Here is a 19,389-nt window from a genome sequence, read left to right on the forward strand (position 1 = left end):
ACCCACCACCACCATCAGCTTCACCCCCCACCACCGTCACCATCACCCCCACCAACCTCAGCCTCATTCCCCACCACCATCATCCACCATCACCACCCTCAGCCTCACCCCCCACCACCCTCAGCTTAACCCCCACCACCATCACCCCCCACCACCATCACCCCTCACCACCCTCACCATCACCCCTCCCCACCATCACCCCCACCACCCTCAGCCTCACCCCCACCACCCTCAGCTACACCCACCACCACCGTCACCATCACCCCACCACCATCACCCCCCACCACCCTCAGCTTCACCCCCCACCACCCTCAGCTTCACCCCTGCCCACCCTCAGCTTCACCCCTGCCCACCCTCAGCTTCACCCCTGCCCACCCTCAGCCTCACCCCCACCACCCTCACCATTACCCCTTCACCCTCAGCCTCACCCCCCACCACCCTCAGCCTCACCCCACCCTCAGCTTCACCACCCCTCAGCATCACTCCCCCCACCACCTTCAGCATCACCCCCCTCAGCATCACCCCCCACCACCCTCAGCATCACCACCCTCAGCATCACCCCTCACCACCCTCAGCATTACCCCCCACCACCCTCAGCATCACCACCCTCAGCATAACCCTCCGTCACCACCCTCAGCTTCCCCCCACTCACCATCACCCCCTCCTTCTCAAATCACCCCCTTCTCACTCTCACATTACCCCCTCTCACTCTCACATTACCCCCCCACTCTCACATTACCCCCCCACTCTCACATTACCCCCCCACTCTCACATTACCCCCCCACTCTCACATTACGCGCCCCACTCTCACATTACCCCCTCTCACTCTCACATTACCCCCCTCTCACTCTCACATTACCCCCCTCTCACTCTCACATTACCCCCCTCTCACTCTCACATTACCCCCTCTCACTCTCACATTACCCCCTCTCACTCTCACATTAACCCCCTCACTCTCACATTAACCCCCTCATCACTCTCACATTACCCCCTCTCACTCTCACATTACTATCACCCCCTGCTCCCTCTCACATTACCATCAACCCCCCGCTCCCTTTCACCATCACCGTCCACTCCCTCTCACCATCACACCCCCCGCTCCCTCTCACCATCAGCTACCCCATACACATAGGGTCTCAGACAAAAACACAAACATGCTCACAGAGACATACATTCGCACACACAAGGATACTCTCTGTCAGACACACTCTCAGGCACATACACAGGTAGACAGTGCGTCAATGTGTATATGTGACACTTTTTTGTTAGTGGGGCCTCATGTTTGCGTTTCGCCTAAGGCCTCATAAAGTCTAGAGCCGCCTCTGTTTACACATAAAAAAAGACAAAAATAAAATGAGAGAAACAAAACTTTATCATGGAAATAGGGAAAGTTAGTATACACATTCCTTACCTTGAACATAAACATGAACAGTTCACTATTCGAGTTCACTGTTCAAGTGCTGGTTTAGTTTTAATGTTTAATTTCTCCACTGATGCTAACTGAGTCAGTCCTTTTGTAGAACACAAAGGGGTTGAACATTTTGCCATACTTTTTCACTGTAGAAACCCTTCTCAGGCTGAAAAATACCCCTAAAGTACACTGGCCTAATTCAGCCATAGTGAGGAGGAGGGTTTTAGGTATACTGTAAGGTATATATCAGCTGACGGCAAATACAATTCTGCAATGCCCTGCAGGGGAAAGGAAGAAGGTAGATCTCTGAAAGTTCTACAGGGCTTTGTTGCAGGTTGTAAGAGTAGCATGAAATGCCCCACATAGTACATATGCTCCGTGCTAGTAAAGTAAAACACTTATTATGTATGTGGGTATTGGGTGGCATTCATACAATTTCGATGAACTAGTTGGTAAAGACCCAGTGTAAGTTAGTGAATTCGTTACGCACAGAAATCGGCCCTATCCAGGTTATTTATTAGCATGTGTTGAAGGCTGACCTCTGAACCTAACTCTTTACTTCTACTCTATTCTATTCTACTTATGTTTTTGTCCTGCTACAAGTACTGCGTTAGGGCAACAACAGTACAAAACACAGCAAAAGTAACCTAGTACAGAAGTTAACAGTGTAACATTCACAGAGGTATTCAGTAAACAGCAGATTTTGTCCGAATAGAAAAAATCTGGTGAAATTGACCAAATTCCAACCGCAATAGCAATTCTCATATTTATTAAAGCCAAATACGCTCAGAATTCGGTCGTTCTGAGTGAATTTGCAGCAATTGCTGGGATGCATTTGGTGTCCAGATTTAAATCAGTGCTTTCGCATTCCAAATCTTATACCAAGTATAAGATCCAGAATATTCACATAGCACCGGTTTTACAAAAAATTCGGGACCAAATTCATCTGTCAGGATGTATATTTGCAAATTATTATTCACTTGCAAAAAGCAAGTGAATTGATAATTCCATGTTACTTTAATAATACTTGGCAATGCGAGGGTTAACCATGTGCCAACTGGCCAGAGCCCACATTAAAAAAAAAGGGAAAACTATGAGGTCAAAAAGATCTCCATATTACTATAAAGGAGACACAAACATCCCCACGCCCTATATTTAAATTTGCTGCTGCCCAGTCCCAATTTGCTGCTTACCATCTTACAATCTTTCTTGCAAATCTTCAGACCCAAAAAAGGGTAAATAAAAAATCATAATACCACAATGGAATAATTGAAAATTAAACGATAACACCCATTCGCAAACACACAGGTGAGAAAAAAATGAAAAGAGATGAAGCCTCCCTTATAGTAATATGCGGGTCCTATTGAACCCCTTGCACTTTCTGATTTATTTATTTTTACTTTTTTAATGGGTGGTTGGCTAGCAAATACTGGCCAGCCACCACATAGTTAGTCATAGCATTGTTGCAGGTTTTTAAACTATTTGCCTGCTGGCTGTTAGCACTGTAAGCGGGCAAATAGTAATTCAATTTATCATTCACTTGCAAAAAGCAAGTGAATGATAATTAGCTACTGTGAATCCTCCAAATCCAATACTTTGTATTGAGTTTGAATGTGTAAAGCACTGATTTTAATCCGGACCCAGAATGCATCCGAGCCAAGTGATTGCTGCAGATTCACTTAGCCCGACCAAATTCATTATTTGATAAGGACATTTATACTTATTGGGCAGACCTCGGACACCTGAACCAAAACATATCTATCATAGATAATCAATCTAGCTTGCCATAATTATCTTATGATTCATTCTTCATAATGCCTACATACAGTGAAAATGTGTATCTGCTGGCATTTTGAGAATCCAAATTCCCCAAAATGCTGGCAGATGTTATAAACAGCCAATGCTAAGGAATTTGACCATCTTTAATTCTCAACCAATATATGTTTCAAAACGTATATGTGTCCTTGGATGCTAATTCTATCAACATGTCAGAAGACAAGGGATACTGTATACATTCTAACACTTCCCCAATCCAGATTATGCTCAGGATGAACTAGAAAACTAAAATAAAAAGTATGTTTACATTCAATTTTAGGGTATCCTTCGAGGGACATTGAGGGCAAATGGGTTAAATACAAAACAGAATGGAAAATGCAATGTCAACACTCTACTGGTGCTTTCTTGTATGTGTATATTTCTAAAGGTTGAGAATCCAACAAAATGTGTCCTGAGAAGTTGTAATTCATTTTTTTTTTGCAAACGCATACTAGTAAACAGAAACATTGATCTGTTGCACAATTTTCTGATGAAGTCAGAATATAAAAAAAACAGCTTGGTATAAAGGTAATTTTTTTCTGTGTTGTATGATGCACCTGAAAAGTTTTTTTTATTTATTTGTAACAGATAGATTTGACCACATTATGGTGTATAAAGAGGAGAAGAGAAGATAATGGGACCTCTCAGGGCAGAGGTCATCAAATGCTTGAACCTCCAGCTGTTTTAAGATCAGGACTCCTATAAACCTTTGGCAGGCACTTGATTTGTGATTTTGGATGGTCGAGTATTGAAAAGACTTACAGTTTACTAACAGATGTATCTAACCATTCCTGGTCTATGGACTACAATGTTCTGAAGGTCTGTTAGCTGGGACATAAAGCTTATATGGCTGTTAAGGAATCACGCTAATAATATATTTTTTAGTATGCCCTCCTTTTTAAAAAGAATCATCAAAAATTGCAGTTAAACATACCTTTACTTAAATGCCAAGACAAACTCCTCACAGCAGCCCATTCAGCCTTCTGTGAAGTCATTGAGCATAATGACTTATGTCTAATGAAATGCTTCTCACAGAGAGAAATTGAGGACATATGGTTCACGCCAGAACAATACTCCCCTAAACAAGCATTGCTTTTCAAACAGAGCACTGGACGCACACCCAGCTTCCTTCATCGCCATACTTTGCGTGCTGACACTGGGCATTCAGTTCAAAGCCCCTACTGACTCTCTGATTGACGTAGCGCCTGCAGAAAGATAACAGCGTTTCTTTGAAATAGCACTGTTTTCAAAGGCAAGGCTGCAGGGACTGCATCTATGCACCACAATCACTTCATTAAGATGAGGTGCTTTTGGTTCTTAGACTGTATATCTGGCTTATATCAAGTTTTTAACTCTCTGTATTTACCCTCTACTGAAATCAGTACTTCACTTTGCAATCACTGTATTCAATGCACCTGAATTTGTTGGGCGGCCACTGTCCATGTCCAAGCATGAATTCAGCTCATTGTTTCCTATCCCCACCAATTTCCTGCAGCACTCTTGCTTTGCAATAAAATAAGTAATGACAGTGGAAGAATTGCTTTGTATTTATCTCCATAGATCCCAAACAATCTATGGCAATATACCTCAATAGAGAATGCACTTGCCATGGTTGACTATACTTATTACCTATTATATATATTAAATGTATATATGTGTATGTATATATATATATATATATATATATAGTTTGTATATTGTATTTTTGTAATATTGTATCCTATGGTAACAATGTAATGTTTTGTGGACCAAGGAGATACTTGAAAACAAGAGAAATCTCAATGTATCCCTCCTGGTAAAATATTTTATAAATAAATAAATTACAGCTACATTTCCAACCTTCGGAGTTACTATTTGCAACTACATCCTCTATCCCCTATCTCCATCCAGTCTTCAGAGCATAAACAGTCTGGGATTTAACTTTCCAAGTTTTTTTTTCAATGGGAATAAGACCAAAACCTGGACCTTTAGTATGTCTTGAGAACTAGATTGGTAAGCACTGTTATATTCTACTCAAAGTCCACACAGCCTTCTGTACACTAAGCATTGGCAAATCTGTAAATTCTAAATCACTCGTAAGTATATAACAAACTGATCCTGTTTGTAACTCATTAGATAATTGTTTGTGTTTCTGGAGTGCAGTGGTGGATCTGCTGAGATTCTACGGACATAGAAAACAGAAAACAATGGATTAAAAATTACATAATCTAAAGAGAATTTTAATAACAGTGTTGCTTTTGCTACCAGACGTTATTTAACTAGTATTCACTGCTAATTTGGGATATTTCCAAACTAATGTTTTCCATGCAGTCCCAGCTTTTACCAAGGTGGCAAGCACCAGGTTGCTGAATTCAAAAACCTTCCCAAATATTTCCTGATGTCCCATTGAGACAGATGGTAGTGTGGCAACAAGTATTTGTAACCAGACGAGTTGGACACACAGGAACAGGGGGATTGAGGGCCCTGCTCAATGAGCTTACATGCTGGAGGGAGTGGGGTAATGTTACACAAAAGGTAAGGGTAGGGTAGAAAAGTAGGTTGCCAGGATAGTGTTCATTGAGGGCTTAGTGTTTTGTTTTGATGAAAGTTTCCGGAGAGGAATCAGGTTGCGGGGAGAGAATGTTGTTCACAGTTTAATTGATATGGATCATATACCCCAAAGTCTTCCTTGTAGATATAGATTTACACCTCCCAACATTTCAAATGGACAAAGAGGGACACTTTAATTTTAGGGGTGTGTGTGGGTGTGGCCAGGGGGGGCAGGCTGTTCTGAATGTGAGAGGTGGTGTGGCCAAGGGCACGGCTGTTCTGAGAAATATTATGTGACTTGCAAATAACAATTTATTCAACTAAAATGTAATTTAGCACAAGAACGATGTATCTTATTTACACACACTGATTTCTAAACATATTACTGTTATACACTCGGACACACCAACAATGTGGAGATCCTAGAAAAGAAGGATAATAGGAAAGACAAGAGGGACAGAGGGATTTGAGCCCCAGAATAAGGACTGCCCCTCCTAAATAGGGACACTTGGGAGGTGCAGGTTTACTATTACATAAATCCAGCTTTTAGTATAAAAAAATGCATACGGAAAGGAATTATATAGAACCACAGTTTTAAGTCAGTAGTAAACCAAACAGTAATTTTTTTATGCATATGACAATGAAAGGGCTAACTGATAAGTAGGGTTGTAGGCTAAACCCCGCAGACCATACCCATTGGCAGAGGGAATGTAGCAACACAGAAAAAACAATGTAATCTGCTGGGATAATATGTGTGACTTCTGTGCATCAGATATACATATTTGAGCTTTCTCTTGCTGACAAGCAGGTAAAGAATCGCTAACACTTTAAGGCTTTTATCTGCCGGAGTCGTGTCTTTTCAGCTCATTAAGGAGGTTCCTAATGAGGCGAAAGTCAACATTGCCTAACTTCCACACTGTGAGAAAGTTCTGCTTAAGTACATAGATTTAAGTGAAGAATTTTAAACAAAGATCCAGTTCAATCAATGTATTTAAGAAAGTTCTTTCTTCTCATTTTGATGGGTTATTCTCTAATAAAGGTAATTTGGGGTTGTTACACCTGATATGAAGTCAACTGACATTCAAATAATCTGTGTTTAGGTCTCTGATATACTTGGGTAGCTCTTCATAAATTAATGTAAAATTCAATTTTGCTGCTTTTTCACTAATCCAGAAATTGTGGAGAATTAGCAAGGCTATTGCAAATCTTCGGTCACAACAACAAAAATGTTAATATTCTTCAATTCATGTGTTATTATACTTTGAGTAATTTGTTGCACAATTTGCAATTTAGTGAATAAACCACTGATATTTAAAGGGTTACTGCCAATAAACTGTTTAAATATAGTGTAAACAGTCATCAAGGTACAATAATAAACAGTGGATAAAAAAAATGACAGTAAACATCACTAACAACACAGCTGAAGGTACTTTTCACTTGCATTTTGTATCTCTTGCTATAAATATGCAAACATGAAAATGACAAATATAGTGCAGATTGTAAACCCCACAGTTGATTATCCGACATGATGTGCCACATATACTTTTCTAGAAAAGGCTATTTTTCATGCCTGTTGCAATATTTTCTGTGCAATTGTTTACAACTAGTGACAGCTTCCGTGCTCCAAAAGGAAACATTTACCAACAGCAGCATGGTGGCTTCTAGAGGTTATTTAGTCTATCACTGAAATGAATAGGACTTTCTAATTGTTTTATTGGGAGATTAAAAGCATTATCTTAATACTCTGCTCTCTCTACATTACTATACTTTAAACTTAGCTCATCTACGTGCAAATAAAAAAAGTCAGGTTTGTAACTGCAACTAATCAAGATATCTCCGCTAAAGTGGCTATATCAACCGAAAATATTTTTTTTCTAGCATTTCATAAAGTTAAAATCCTTATGAAATTCTCATAAAGACTGCATTGGAATTCTATTGAGATTCATATGCAGACAAAAGATATCATAAGACAAATGAAGAACTACTTTGTCTTATGCAGAATCCTCAAGTTGACAAAAGGTGGAGCTACCTTTTTGTCACTCCCTCCAGCTATCACTAGCGTCACTGGAATAAGGCATCGCATCTATATTGCGAGAAAATATCCATAGAAGCTCCTGGATTCTCCATAGACATCAGTGTTGTACTCTCGGGCATGTGCAAGTGTACAGCACTGACAATGCCTCCTGGCAGGAAACACCAGGAGTTTGAAGAAAAAAAGAGTGTAGAGGACAGCATTAAGTACAACTCATCTCTGCTGCGCCACAACATGCGGAGATGTCACCATCAGGGGTCTTTACAAAATATGCAAAGAACCCAGAAAGTGACAGTCACTTTAAAAAATGGATACATGTAATATATATTTAAGTGAAATGAAGTGCTAAAATGCACTGTGGTGTGGGCATCTATATAAACGGCTTAATATTTCAAGTCCTATGCTACCAGTCAGGCCTAATTGAATTGAAATGAAGTGCTAAAGCCTATTTAAAATGCTCCTTATATTTAACTATTTGTTTTTTCTCCTGATTTTTGTTAATGGAAGATCACATTGCAGCTGTAAAACATCTGACAAGTACATTGTTCTTTTTCTTTACACTTCAAAAACCGGCAATTTCATGAGGGCGTATAGACTTTTTATACTCACTGCACCTGTGAAACTTTAATGTAGATGAATTCATACAATACTCACTATTATATGTTACATTTCTCAGAAATAAAATCAAAAAAAGGCTTTGGATTACGCTTCAGCCTGGCTCTGCCTACTATTCCAGCCTGGCTCTGCCTACTATTCCAGCCTGGCTCTGCCAACATTTCTTCTTAGCCACCTTGCTTTTTATCTTCTCATTAGCCGCCCAGCCCTGACTTGATTAGCTCGCAGTAGGTACCTTATAACCATATAAGGTTATTTTAGCCCACCTCTTATCCCCTATCAGGGTTGCTTCCTTTCTTTTTTCCTCCTCTCATCCTCTTTTTTTTATTAGAAGATTTAGCAATCACTGAGCATCAGGTATATAAGGACCACAAACTTTGCAACTCACATCCCTGACAAGATCTCTACAAAAAGGGAAGCAATCTTTCATCTCTCTCCTTTCCCTTACAATACTTTCCCAACCTCACTCCCTCTGCTGTTCTATGTTCATCCGCACCAGCTACAGCGGAAGAGGTTTCTGCTCCGGTCCTCCCGCCCCACCACCCGCTTCCTTGTTCCTATTCCCTCCCATCTCATCCGTACTCTGTCTCCTTCTCTTGCTTTGCCTCTCACTAAAATTCTTAATCTCTCCCTCTCCTCTGTCATATTTCCATCACCCTTAAAACATGCAACTGTAGCCCCCAATTCTAAAAAAGCCCAAGCTTGACTCTAGCTCCCAACTACTGCCCTATCTCGCTACTGCCTTTTGCGTCCAAGATCCTTGAAAGAGTTGTGGATGCGAGATTGACAGACTTCCTCGAGTCCAGCTCTCTGCTCCACCCAGTTTAGTCTGGTTTCCACGTTCAGCACTCTGTGGAAATGGCTCTGACTAAAGTATCCAACGATCTACTCACTGCAAAATCTAATGGTCACTATTCTATCCTAATTCTACTTGACCTTTATGCTGCTTTTGACACTGTTGATAATCAACAGCTTCTTCTCATCCTCCATGATCTTGGTCTAGGAGATATTGCTCTTTCCTAGTGCTCCTCGTACCTCTCCCTGCGTTTTTTTATTGTTTCTTTCTCTGGCTCTGTCTCTTCCCCCCAACCCCTCTGTGTTGGTGTCCTCCAAGGTTCGGTCCTTGGTCCCCTACTGTTCTCAATCTATACTGCCTCCCTTTGTAAACTCATCTGTTCTCGAACTATACTGCCTCCCTTTGTAAACTCATCTGTTCTCGCCTGGACTACTGCCTCTCTTTGTAATCTCATCAGCTCCACCCCTACTTAATGCCAGATGTAGCTAAGGTACTGGTCCATGCCACTGTCCTCTCTCGTCTGGACTACTGCAATCCGCTTTTCAGTGGTCTTACGTGTTCCTAACTTGCCCCTTTACAGTCTATAATGAATGCGGCAGCGAGACTCATCTTCCTCTCCGCCTGCACCTCCCACGCCTCACCCCTCTGTCAGTACCTGCATTGGCTTCCCATAAGATATAGGGCTCAATTTAAAATTCTGGGCATCTAACTTATCTGGTTACAATTACATGTTTATCAGTCCACACATTGTAAAGCGCTGCAAAATTTGTTGGCGCTATATAAATAATAATAATAATAATATATAGATTTTTTTTCTGAGCAGATTATTGATATAATATTCACAGTGTTTGCATTGTATTTTTTAATACAAATTTCTATTTTAAACCTTCTCCACATCCCTACCATTCTAGGATTTTCTTTTCCAGACTTTGGCTCTATTTAAGTATGCTTTCACTTTGGCTACTCTGGCCTTCAATATGAAATTCACATTGAATTCTTACTTTAATAGTAAATAATCCTGCTTGTGTTCTATGTCACTCTAGTCCCACATTGCTATCATTAATCATATCACTCTTTAAGGTGTCCACTGGGGACACATTTTATCTATGGGAAGCAACATTTAAGAACACTTTGGATGCATGCTGCACAAAGTTACTATTTGAGAAATGTGGTTTTATGTTTTGTATTTTTTTTAATTTACATATTGTATTTATGGATCAAAGTAGTCATCAGAGATGAAACAAAGCAAGTACTTTAATTCAATTTGGAAGGACTACAGCGGGGGAGTAAAAGAAACCCACAACATGAGTATGAACCACTATATTATAATGATATTTAAAATTTTATTTTTTTATTAACGCGTACATACTATTTTCCATTAAACACCATTAGGGAAAGGTTTGGAAATCATTTATCATATCTAGTCATTTCCCTGTGATAGTAAATTGTATCTGATATGGTAAATGTATGATTGCTTTTTTAAAAATCAATAGGTTTTTAGGAAAAAAAAAGAAATATGAAGTCCACAGAAATGTGACTAATACACTCATCTCAATATAAAGCGGATAAACCATATAAGATATTAATACAGAATTATGTGTTTATTGTTGGCTACTTTAACTAAACCCTTTGATATTACATAAGATGCTCTCTACCCTTTGCTTGAATAGCCAGACTAATCACTGTAATTCGGCAATTCAGATCAAATCAGTTTGGAAATTGATAATAAAAATGATACATCCCATTGTATATATGTCTAAATATTATCATTGTTGTACTGTAGTTCAGTTGTTGGCAAATGTTGGAGTATTTTCTCTCTATGTACAGGGGATTACAGAAATACAAAAGACCACATTTTCATAAGCACATTTGCATAATCCCCAAAGCCCTCAATGATGCCAAAACCACAAAATTCCAGTCATCTGTATTACACACGGTTATTGTAGAGGAAGAATTGCTTACTGAGGCAGAAGAGAAATAATAATTAACGTTGGTCTTGTTTTAAGTCTCATGTTGTGTGGGCATTAACCCATTCACTGCCAGATGGATGAGCAGTGGAATATCTTTGTTATAAGCTGCTCTCCTCTTTGGTTGAGAAACGGTTAAGCATGAGTACGGGAGGCATTTAATAAAATAAAAAAGCTGTTTAGTCCACATATACTAAAAATTGAAAATCCACCATATCTACATACTTGGAAAATTACCAAGTTTCACCAGGTATTTCAGAAACTTGGTAGGTATTAGCCAGGACTCCAAGTCAAACACCCATTTTCATGGGAAGGGGAAGTTTGCCCTGTCCAGATACCAAAAAAACTGAAAATCCCACCCACTTATATGGTGAGACTACCCCTTCTTTGCTGCATTTACCACTTTTACCAGGAAACTCTGTCTAAGTTCCATGTTTGTACACCCACAGGAGGAATGGGGAAATGTCAAGCCAGAGGGAACATGAAGGTTTTCAGGCATGAATATAATGACGGAAGATTCTTTTTCAAAAGGAATCCATTTATTACATTTATAATAATCCAACTGCATCCTGACAAGTACTTTTGTTAGTAACTATGCCAACAAGCAAAAATACTAAGACACAGGCAGGCTAAAATATAAGAAAAGGGTGTTCAAAACATTTAAATCAGATGGGTTGATTGCTTCCTATAACAATTATAAGCATGTCAATACGGTTTACAAAAGTACCATTAGATGGGCTACACTCGAAAGTGAAAAGCTCATAGCCATAGAGAGCAAGGCCAACCCCAAAAAGTATGTTAATGCCAAAAAGGTTAAGAGTGAACGTATTGGTCCATTGGAAAGTGAGATGGGTGAGGATGAGGACAAGGCAACAATTCTAAATAACTATTTCTCTTCAGTATATAGGAAAGAAGAATCTATGGCTATACATCTAAAATATCCCCCTTAAAAAAAGCCATACAGCAAACATGTGATTGGTTGACTGAGGACACCGTGCTTCAGAAATTAAGTAATGTTAGTGTAACCAAAGCCACATGGCCAGATGGTATTCACTCACAGGTGCTTAGGAAGTTTAGTATAAATATCTTTACCACTATTTGTAATTGTGACAAACTGCCATTTGCCACTGGGCATTGGAGAGGACTTATTGATAGCCTCCTGCCCTGCAACTATGGCCCTGGAAGGTATTGCCCTTTGAGACTTGTATTTGGGCCCAATGGATGTTTTTGTATGCTGTTCCTGGCCCTTTAAATACTTGGGAGCAGTGTTCCAACTTTTGAACTGTTTTTATTAATATTGGATGTATAGTTTTAAAGTTATAAAAATGTATAAAAATGTATGTTTAAACTGTATGTTATAATTGGGTTACCTCTCAGGCTAAGGGGAGGGAATCTGTGGGAGGTAACCATTGTGTGATTGGGTAATGTTTAATTGGATGTGGGCGTCTCCCTTGCAGGGGAGAATTGCATAAAAGCAGAGTGTGTGTAATTAAACAAGAGAGTTCTTCTTGACCCTCAATACGTAGCCTTGTCTCGTTATTGGAGGGACCTGCTATATCACACTGGGGATTGCTATGCTCTGCATACTCCCTTGAGCTTTAATCACTTAGTTCTTGTTCCTGATACCCTCTCCTGGAGGAGCGGTCTTTCCCACAAGGTCCTGAATGCTGGAGGTTCATTCAGGGTGGAAGGAAGACGGCGCGGCTCCAGTTAAGCTACGGCGGTTGTGGAGTCTGCGGTGGTTGTGGTGTCGTCTGCAGTGCTGGGAGTCCTCAGGAAGCGCTAGGAGCATACGTCAACGGAAGGCGTCCGTTACAGTAATTATTCAGGATTCTTTTCTTAAAGAAAAGCAGATGTTGTGCCTATATTTAAATAGGGTTTAAAAGCTGAACATGGAAACTACAGACGTGTGAGCATGTGTGGTTGGGAAATTATTTGAAGAATTAATTTTGAACAAAATTATTATTAGCAAGAATCAAATTGGTTTTATGAAAGGCAGGTCATGCCAAACTAATTTAATAAGCGTTCTATGAGAAAATGAGTAGAAATATATAACAATACATCAGGGTGATCAGGTAGATATGATCTATTTGGATTTTGCTAAAACATTTGAATACAGTTCTACACAAAAGGTTACTAGTAAAAAAAAAACCTGTTGGTTCAGACGAAACACTGTGTTCTTGTATAGAACACTGGCTTAAAGACAGACTGCAGATATGTAAATGGAAATGTTCAAATTGGACAAAAGTAATAAGTGGAGTTTTCTCCTGGGTCCACTTTTCTTTATTCTAGTTATACATGATCTTTAAGTGGATATTGAAAGTCATTTGTCCGTGTTTGCAGATGATACAAAACTAGGTAAGATAATACAGTCTGAACTCTACAAAGTGATTTGGATAAATTGGGGAACTGGGCAGGAGAGTAGCAGATGAGATTCAATACAGATAAAAGTAAAGTAATAAAATTTGGAATGAAGAACCTACAAGCACTTATACATTAAATGGGGTAGAGTCAGGGATAACATTAAATTAAAAGGTCTTGGAAACAATTATAGATCACGAACTAGGCAACAGTATGCAATTCCAGTCTGCCGTTGCAAAAGCTAGTAAGGTGCTTTCATGTATAAAAGGGGTGTTGATTCACATGCTCAAAATATAACTTTGCGGGGCGTGGCCTGGCAGCTCGAGGACATGGTTGTGTGAGCCGTCAGCTCCAACGAGGGTATATATTTTACAGCGAATAGAAGAGCAATACCGACCTTCACCAGCTCCCAAACATAACCACCCGACACCCGAGATAGCCATGGCCCAAAGAGAAGCAAAAAAACAAACAAATTACGCCCAGCAACGATGCAAGTCGTGGCCTTAACACCTCTGCGGCGGACTCCACAAAATGGCGCCGGCGGCCCATCGTCGCCTATGGCGTGCTCCGATAGGAGCGACAGCACCTCCATCTCGCTGGGGAATACCATACCAGCATCAGAAACAGCACTCCAAAGGATGCTGCAAGAGCTGCAACAATCTCTCCAAACAGACTTCTCCAAACTGGCCCGTGATGTAAGGGCAGATGTCCAAGCGATTGGGGAACGCACCTCCTTATTGGAGGATAAATCTGAAGAAATTATCGAAGCTCACAACACTCTTACAGGAGCATATGACTCTATGGAAGAAAGAATCGCCTTCCTAACAGCAAAAGCAGCTGATCATGAAGACCGTGATAGAAGCAACAATATACGTCTGAGAGGGATACCTGAGGATATTGGGCCGTTAGAATTGAGGGAATACACTACAACCCTCTTCAAAACATTGTGCCCGGAACTCACAGATCGAGATCTTTGTTTGGACCGCGTACACAGGCTGCCGAAGCCCAGATTCCTTGCACCATCTATACCCAGAGATGTAATCACCCGTGTGCACCATTTTACCTCTAAAGAACGAATTATGCGCCCAGCGCGGATCGCCGACAACATACCGGCGCAATATACAGAGATCAAGCTGTTCGTGGACCTGTCAGCAGCTACCCTAATGAAACGCAAAGAATTTATGCCAATTACCAAAGCATTAAGAGACACCGAGATTTCATATAAATGGGGTTACCCCACACGTCTCATTGTCAAAAAGAATGGTACAGAGCATCAGATCAGATCTGTGACGGACGGGATGAAATTGTTGAAAGATTGGGGCATTGCTATCGACCACCAAGAAGACAATACCTACACTAAAGACGCTCGCAAATCACCCACAAAAATCTCTAAGGATTGGATTACTATGACAAAACACAAATGAGACTTTTACACGCTATCAGCCGGCTGGCGAAGAGCGATCCTGACCCTCTTAAACGAGGACTCATGGTGACACGTGAGAATGTTGAAATACACTAATTTGGTTGCTCACCTTATATTTTACTATGCTTAATATGCTTGATATGCTTAATATGTTTGATCTCTGTGTTATAACTTTGGTTACTGGGTAAAAAATTGGTAAATGGTTACTCTTTGAGACTGTACCATTAGAGACTAATATGCTAGACATGTGACTAACCAGTGGTAGCTGGTGACACTCATATCCGAATACACCCTAAGGGTACAAGTGGTTAACTATATATATTTTACAATTACCCTTCCCCCATTCTGGCTCCATTGGGCCGATACTTTCTATTCGGACACCGGACGCTTCGTCCTGGCACGTCCTTCTGTATATAGTTGCCTCAGGGCTAAATGTTTTTTACTTATTCCCACCACACCTTCCCCTCCCATCACGGACTACATTTTTACATACCAATAAGGAACAATTCACACTAAATAGTATCAAGTACAGGTGTAAATACACATGTATAAGTTTACCCAAAATATAAGTTTGCACCTTTACAAATCAATGGTAATCACCACCTTTAATATCCGGTACACTTTTGGGTACCAGTTTTAAACTAGGATATTGCAAAACTAGATAAAGTGCAGAGGTGAGCTACATAATTAGTATGGACAATGGAAAACATTAGTTATGAGGAAATGCTAAAAAACCTTAATTTCTTTTCTTTAGAAAAAAGGCATCTCAGAGGGAATATGATAGCACTATACAAATATATACAGGGTCAGTACAAACCACTATGTGTTAACCTGTTCATTAGCATAAAAATACAACAGATAAGAGGTCATCCATTGAGACTGGAAAAAAGGTAATTTCACTTACAGTAGAGGAAAGGGTTCTTTATAATAAGGGCAAAAAAGATCTGAAATTCTCTACCAAAAAAGATCTAGGATTAGATTCTATACATAATTTAAACAAAGGCAAATATGCTTTTTTTGAGTAAACAGAATATTCAACGATTTAATTGATATGTATGTAAACTGGTTGATGATCCAAGGAAAAATCTGATTGTCATTATAGAGTCAAGAAGGATTTTTTTCCCCATTTTTGTGGCATTATTGGAAATTGCCACAACTGTTTTTTTTTCCCCTTCTTTTGGATCAACATCATAAAAAAATGAGCTTCACGGTTTAACTTGATTAACTTTAGTTTTTTTTACTCAACCTAGAGAACTATGTAACTATGGAAGTCATTTATTATTACTATAATAAGCTCTTTCGCTTGTACCTGTCAGTCAGAATAGAGAAAGCATACAGATAAAGAGGTACAATGAAAACATGTTACTATTTCTCCTCCTCATCTGCAATGTTTGTCCGGGCTTTGCCTAGTCTGAACTAGACTATGATGTCACTTTCTATATGTCTTTAAAAAATTCAAAAGTATATGGCGCATCTCATTAAGAAACGTTTAACACAGGTTCTAGGTGATCTTCAATGTTGTACTCAGTAGTTTAACCCCTTAAGGACCAAACTTCTGGAATATAAAGGAATCATGACGTGTCACAAATGGCATGTGTCCTTAAGGGGTTAAATTCTGGTGAAGTGACAGTTTTCATAGAAGAGGCCATCAGCCCCCTGGAAAATAGTCACATTTTCAACAGGTATTTACTACTATGCTCTCTATAATTCAGTTATCTGAAAATGGTATTACTCTGCTGGCAATATTGCTTTAATCAGATTTAGCAAATACCATATTGCTTAATTGCTCTGATTCAGAATATTACCAAATAAATGGATGAACGGTCTTTCACATAGTCATGCTTTGCAAACATACCATTGTCAGTAAATAGGTCTTCCTCTTGTACACCTACGTAGCTCTCAGTAAAATGTGACATCTGCATTGGAGACAGAGGCCTGGCTCCTATTTGGGGCTGCAAAGGAACAACAATATTATTTCATAAATCTATTAATATAGATAGTCTCATCCCATGTTTGCACATTATTAACATGGGACTTTATTTTGCACTATTGTACATTGTATCTACATACCAGTGGTAAAGTAGGAAAACAGAAGTTCTGTTTTGCAGGCAGTCTTGTAGTCGGTGCAACCAATCTGCCATCTTCCTGCATATAATAAAAACAGAATATTTTTTACATTAAAATTTATAAATTAAAAAAAAAAATCCCCTGGCACAAGTGGGATATAGTTTTGATATCTGTCTCCTCTTTAATAAATATCACTATAATCACTTTTTTGAAATTTCTATATCACTGTATGTGGATTTGGAATCACCATTGTAAGTCAGAGTGTGTGAGAGATTTCATATACATTTTTCCTCTTTAATAAACAAGTATTATTGGTTTTGAAATACTAAGAGGACACTGTAGGCACCCAGACCACTTCAGCTAATTGAAGTAGTCTGGGCGCTGTGACCCTTTTGCACTTAGTACTGCAATGTTAAAGGGACACTATAGTCACCAGAACAACTACAGCTTATTGAATTTGTTCTGGTGAGTAGAATCATTCCCTTCAGGGTTTTTGCTGTAAGTGCTGTCTTTTCAGAGAAAATGCAGTGTTTACATTACAGTCTAGTGATAACTTCACTGACCACTCCTCAGATAGCTGTTAGAGATCCTTCCTGGGTCATGGCTGCCGAAAATGCATCCAAACATTCAGTGTCTCCTCCCTCTGTATACAGACACTGAACTTTCCTCATAGAGATTCGTGGATTAAATGCATCTCTATGAGGAGATGCTGATTGGTCAGGGCTGTGTTTGAATCATGCTGGCTCTGCCCTGATCTGCCTCCTTGTCAGTCTCAGCCAATCCTATAGAGAAGCACTGTGATTGGATCAGGCTACCACTTCTGATGATGTCAGCAGACTGCTTGTTTTTCTGAGACAAAGAGCATGCAGGCTTGAATACAGTAAGATTTTGCTATATTCAAGGAGGCATGAGGGGCCCAGGGGGCTAGATGGTGGTTTTAACACTACAGGGTCAGTAATACATGTTTGTGTTCCTCAGCCTATAGTGATCCGTTAAACACTGCAGTTCCAGAGAACTGCAATGTTTACATTGCAGCTCTATGTCTGCCCCCAGTGGCTGTCTGCCAGACAGCCATTGAGGGCGCTTCTGGAATCCTAACAGACTTTTGGTCTGTTATCTGACGCTGGACGTCCTCACGGACCTGAAGCATTAAATAATGCTTTCTATGGGGAGGTCTAATGCGTGTGCGGCCATTGCCGCGCATGCGCATTAGGTCTCCACCACCGGCTGACGTCGGCGGGGGAGGAGCGTGGGTGGAGGCTGACCCAGAGCCAAGGGACATCGACGCTGGATTCAGGTAAGTGGCTGAAGGGGTTTAAACCCTTTCAGCACCATGGGAGGGTGGGCGCGAAGGAGGGGGGGGGGAACCTATTAACCCTATAGTTCCAGGAAAACAGCTTAGTTTTCCTGGCACTATAGGATCCCTTTAAAATAAATAACTTCAATCATAGTGCCGACTGAACAGGTAATAGTTTCACAAGCCTCGGTTCCAAATAAATTCCCATGTGTAGCTGGCCTTAGCCAATCAGAACAGTCTTGTAAACTCTCTCCAACATACAGTGGCCTGCAGGTGTCGACATGTATGGCATAATAATAGGCTCATTTACTAATCCATCAATTGTGTTAGGTCAAAATTGTTGAGCTGGAATCAGAGGCAAGTTGGAGGATTTTTTGCCAAATTGTCCCTTGTGGCCTTAAATTTGCAATTTCCTGCTCAATTTCTGACACTTGATGGCTTTGTAAATAACCTTGAGAGTGAAGTGCCACAGATCAGCAAATTCACATTTTTTTTTATTTATTTAAAAGAAAATGTAAACTGATTTTGAATCTATATACAAATATAATAGCTCCATAGGACAGAACTCAAAGTAAATCTCAAATTTAAGGCCAAAGTAGCCAAGTTAAATCATTTTTCCAGTTTGGATTTTTTGAATTACATTCTCAGTTCAGTGAATAACCCTCTAACAGAGAAAGATATGTCTCTTTAAGAATTTAGATTAAAAAAAACACACTATTCATACCATATAACTGACAGACACTCGGTGAAGATTCATGGCCTGGCGGTGAAGAGACTGTCTGAGGAACATTTCATCTTTAATAGCATGGAAGCTAAAACAGAAAAATAATTTGTAACTACACACCTTACAGAATGATAATGCTTTGAGAAGGAGCAAGTCACTATAGTCACCAAAACAACTTCAGCTTAATAAGGCAGTTTTTGTTTATAGATCATATCCCTACAGTCTCACGGCTCAATATTCTGCCATTTAGGAGTTAAATCAATTTGTTTATGCAGCCCTAGCCACACCTCTCTGCATGTGACTTACACAGCCCTCTTAAACACTTCCTGCAAAGTTATCTAACGTTTACATT

At 39.9% G+C, this 19,389-nt stretch overlaps 1 protein-coding gene across 1 annotated transcript in view; it reads right to left on the reverse strand.

Moving 5' to 3' along the window:
• Positions 1 to 19,389, reverse strand: part of C4H10orf67 (chromosome 4 C10orf67 homolog) — a 115,927-nt gene that overhangs the window by 6,287 nt on the left and 90,251 nt on the right. Inside the window, exons 13-15 of the mRNA XM_063450790.1 lie at positions 19,038 to 19,125; positions 17,020 to 17,094; positions 16,805 to 16,901 (exon numbers count right to left, since the gene is read on the reverse strand). Of these exons, the coding sequence (XP_063306860.1) occupies positions 16,805 to 16,901; positions 17,020 to 17,094; positions 19,038 to 19,125 (260 nt within the window). The remainder of the gene's footprint in view (positions 1 to 16,804; positions 16,902 to 17,019; positions 17,095 to 19,037; positions 19,126 to 19,389) is intronic.

This window comes from Pelobates fuscus, chromosome 4 (genome assembly GCF_036172605.1).
Source record: "Pelobates fuscus isolate aPelFus1 chromosome 4, aPelFus1.pri, whole genome shotgun sequence".
Classification (NCBI taxonomy): domain Eukaryota; kingdom Metazoa; phylum Chordata; class Amphibia; order Anura; family Pelobatidae; genus Pelobates; species Pelobates fuscus.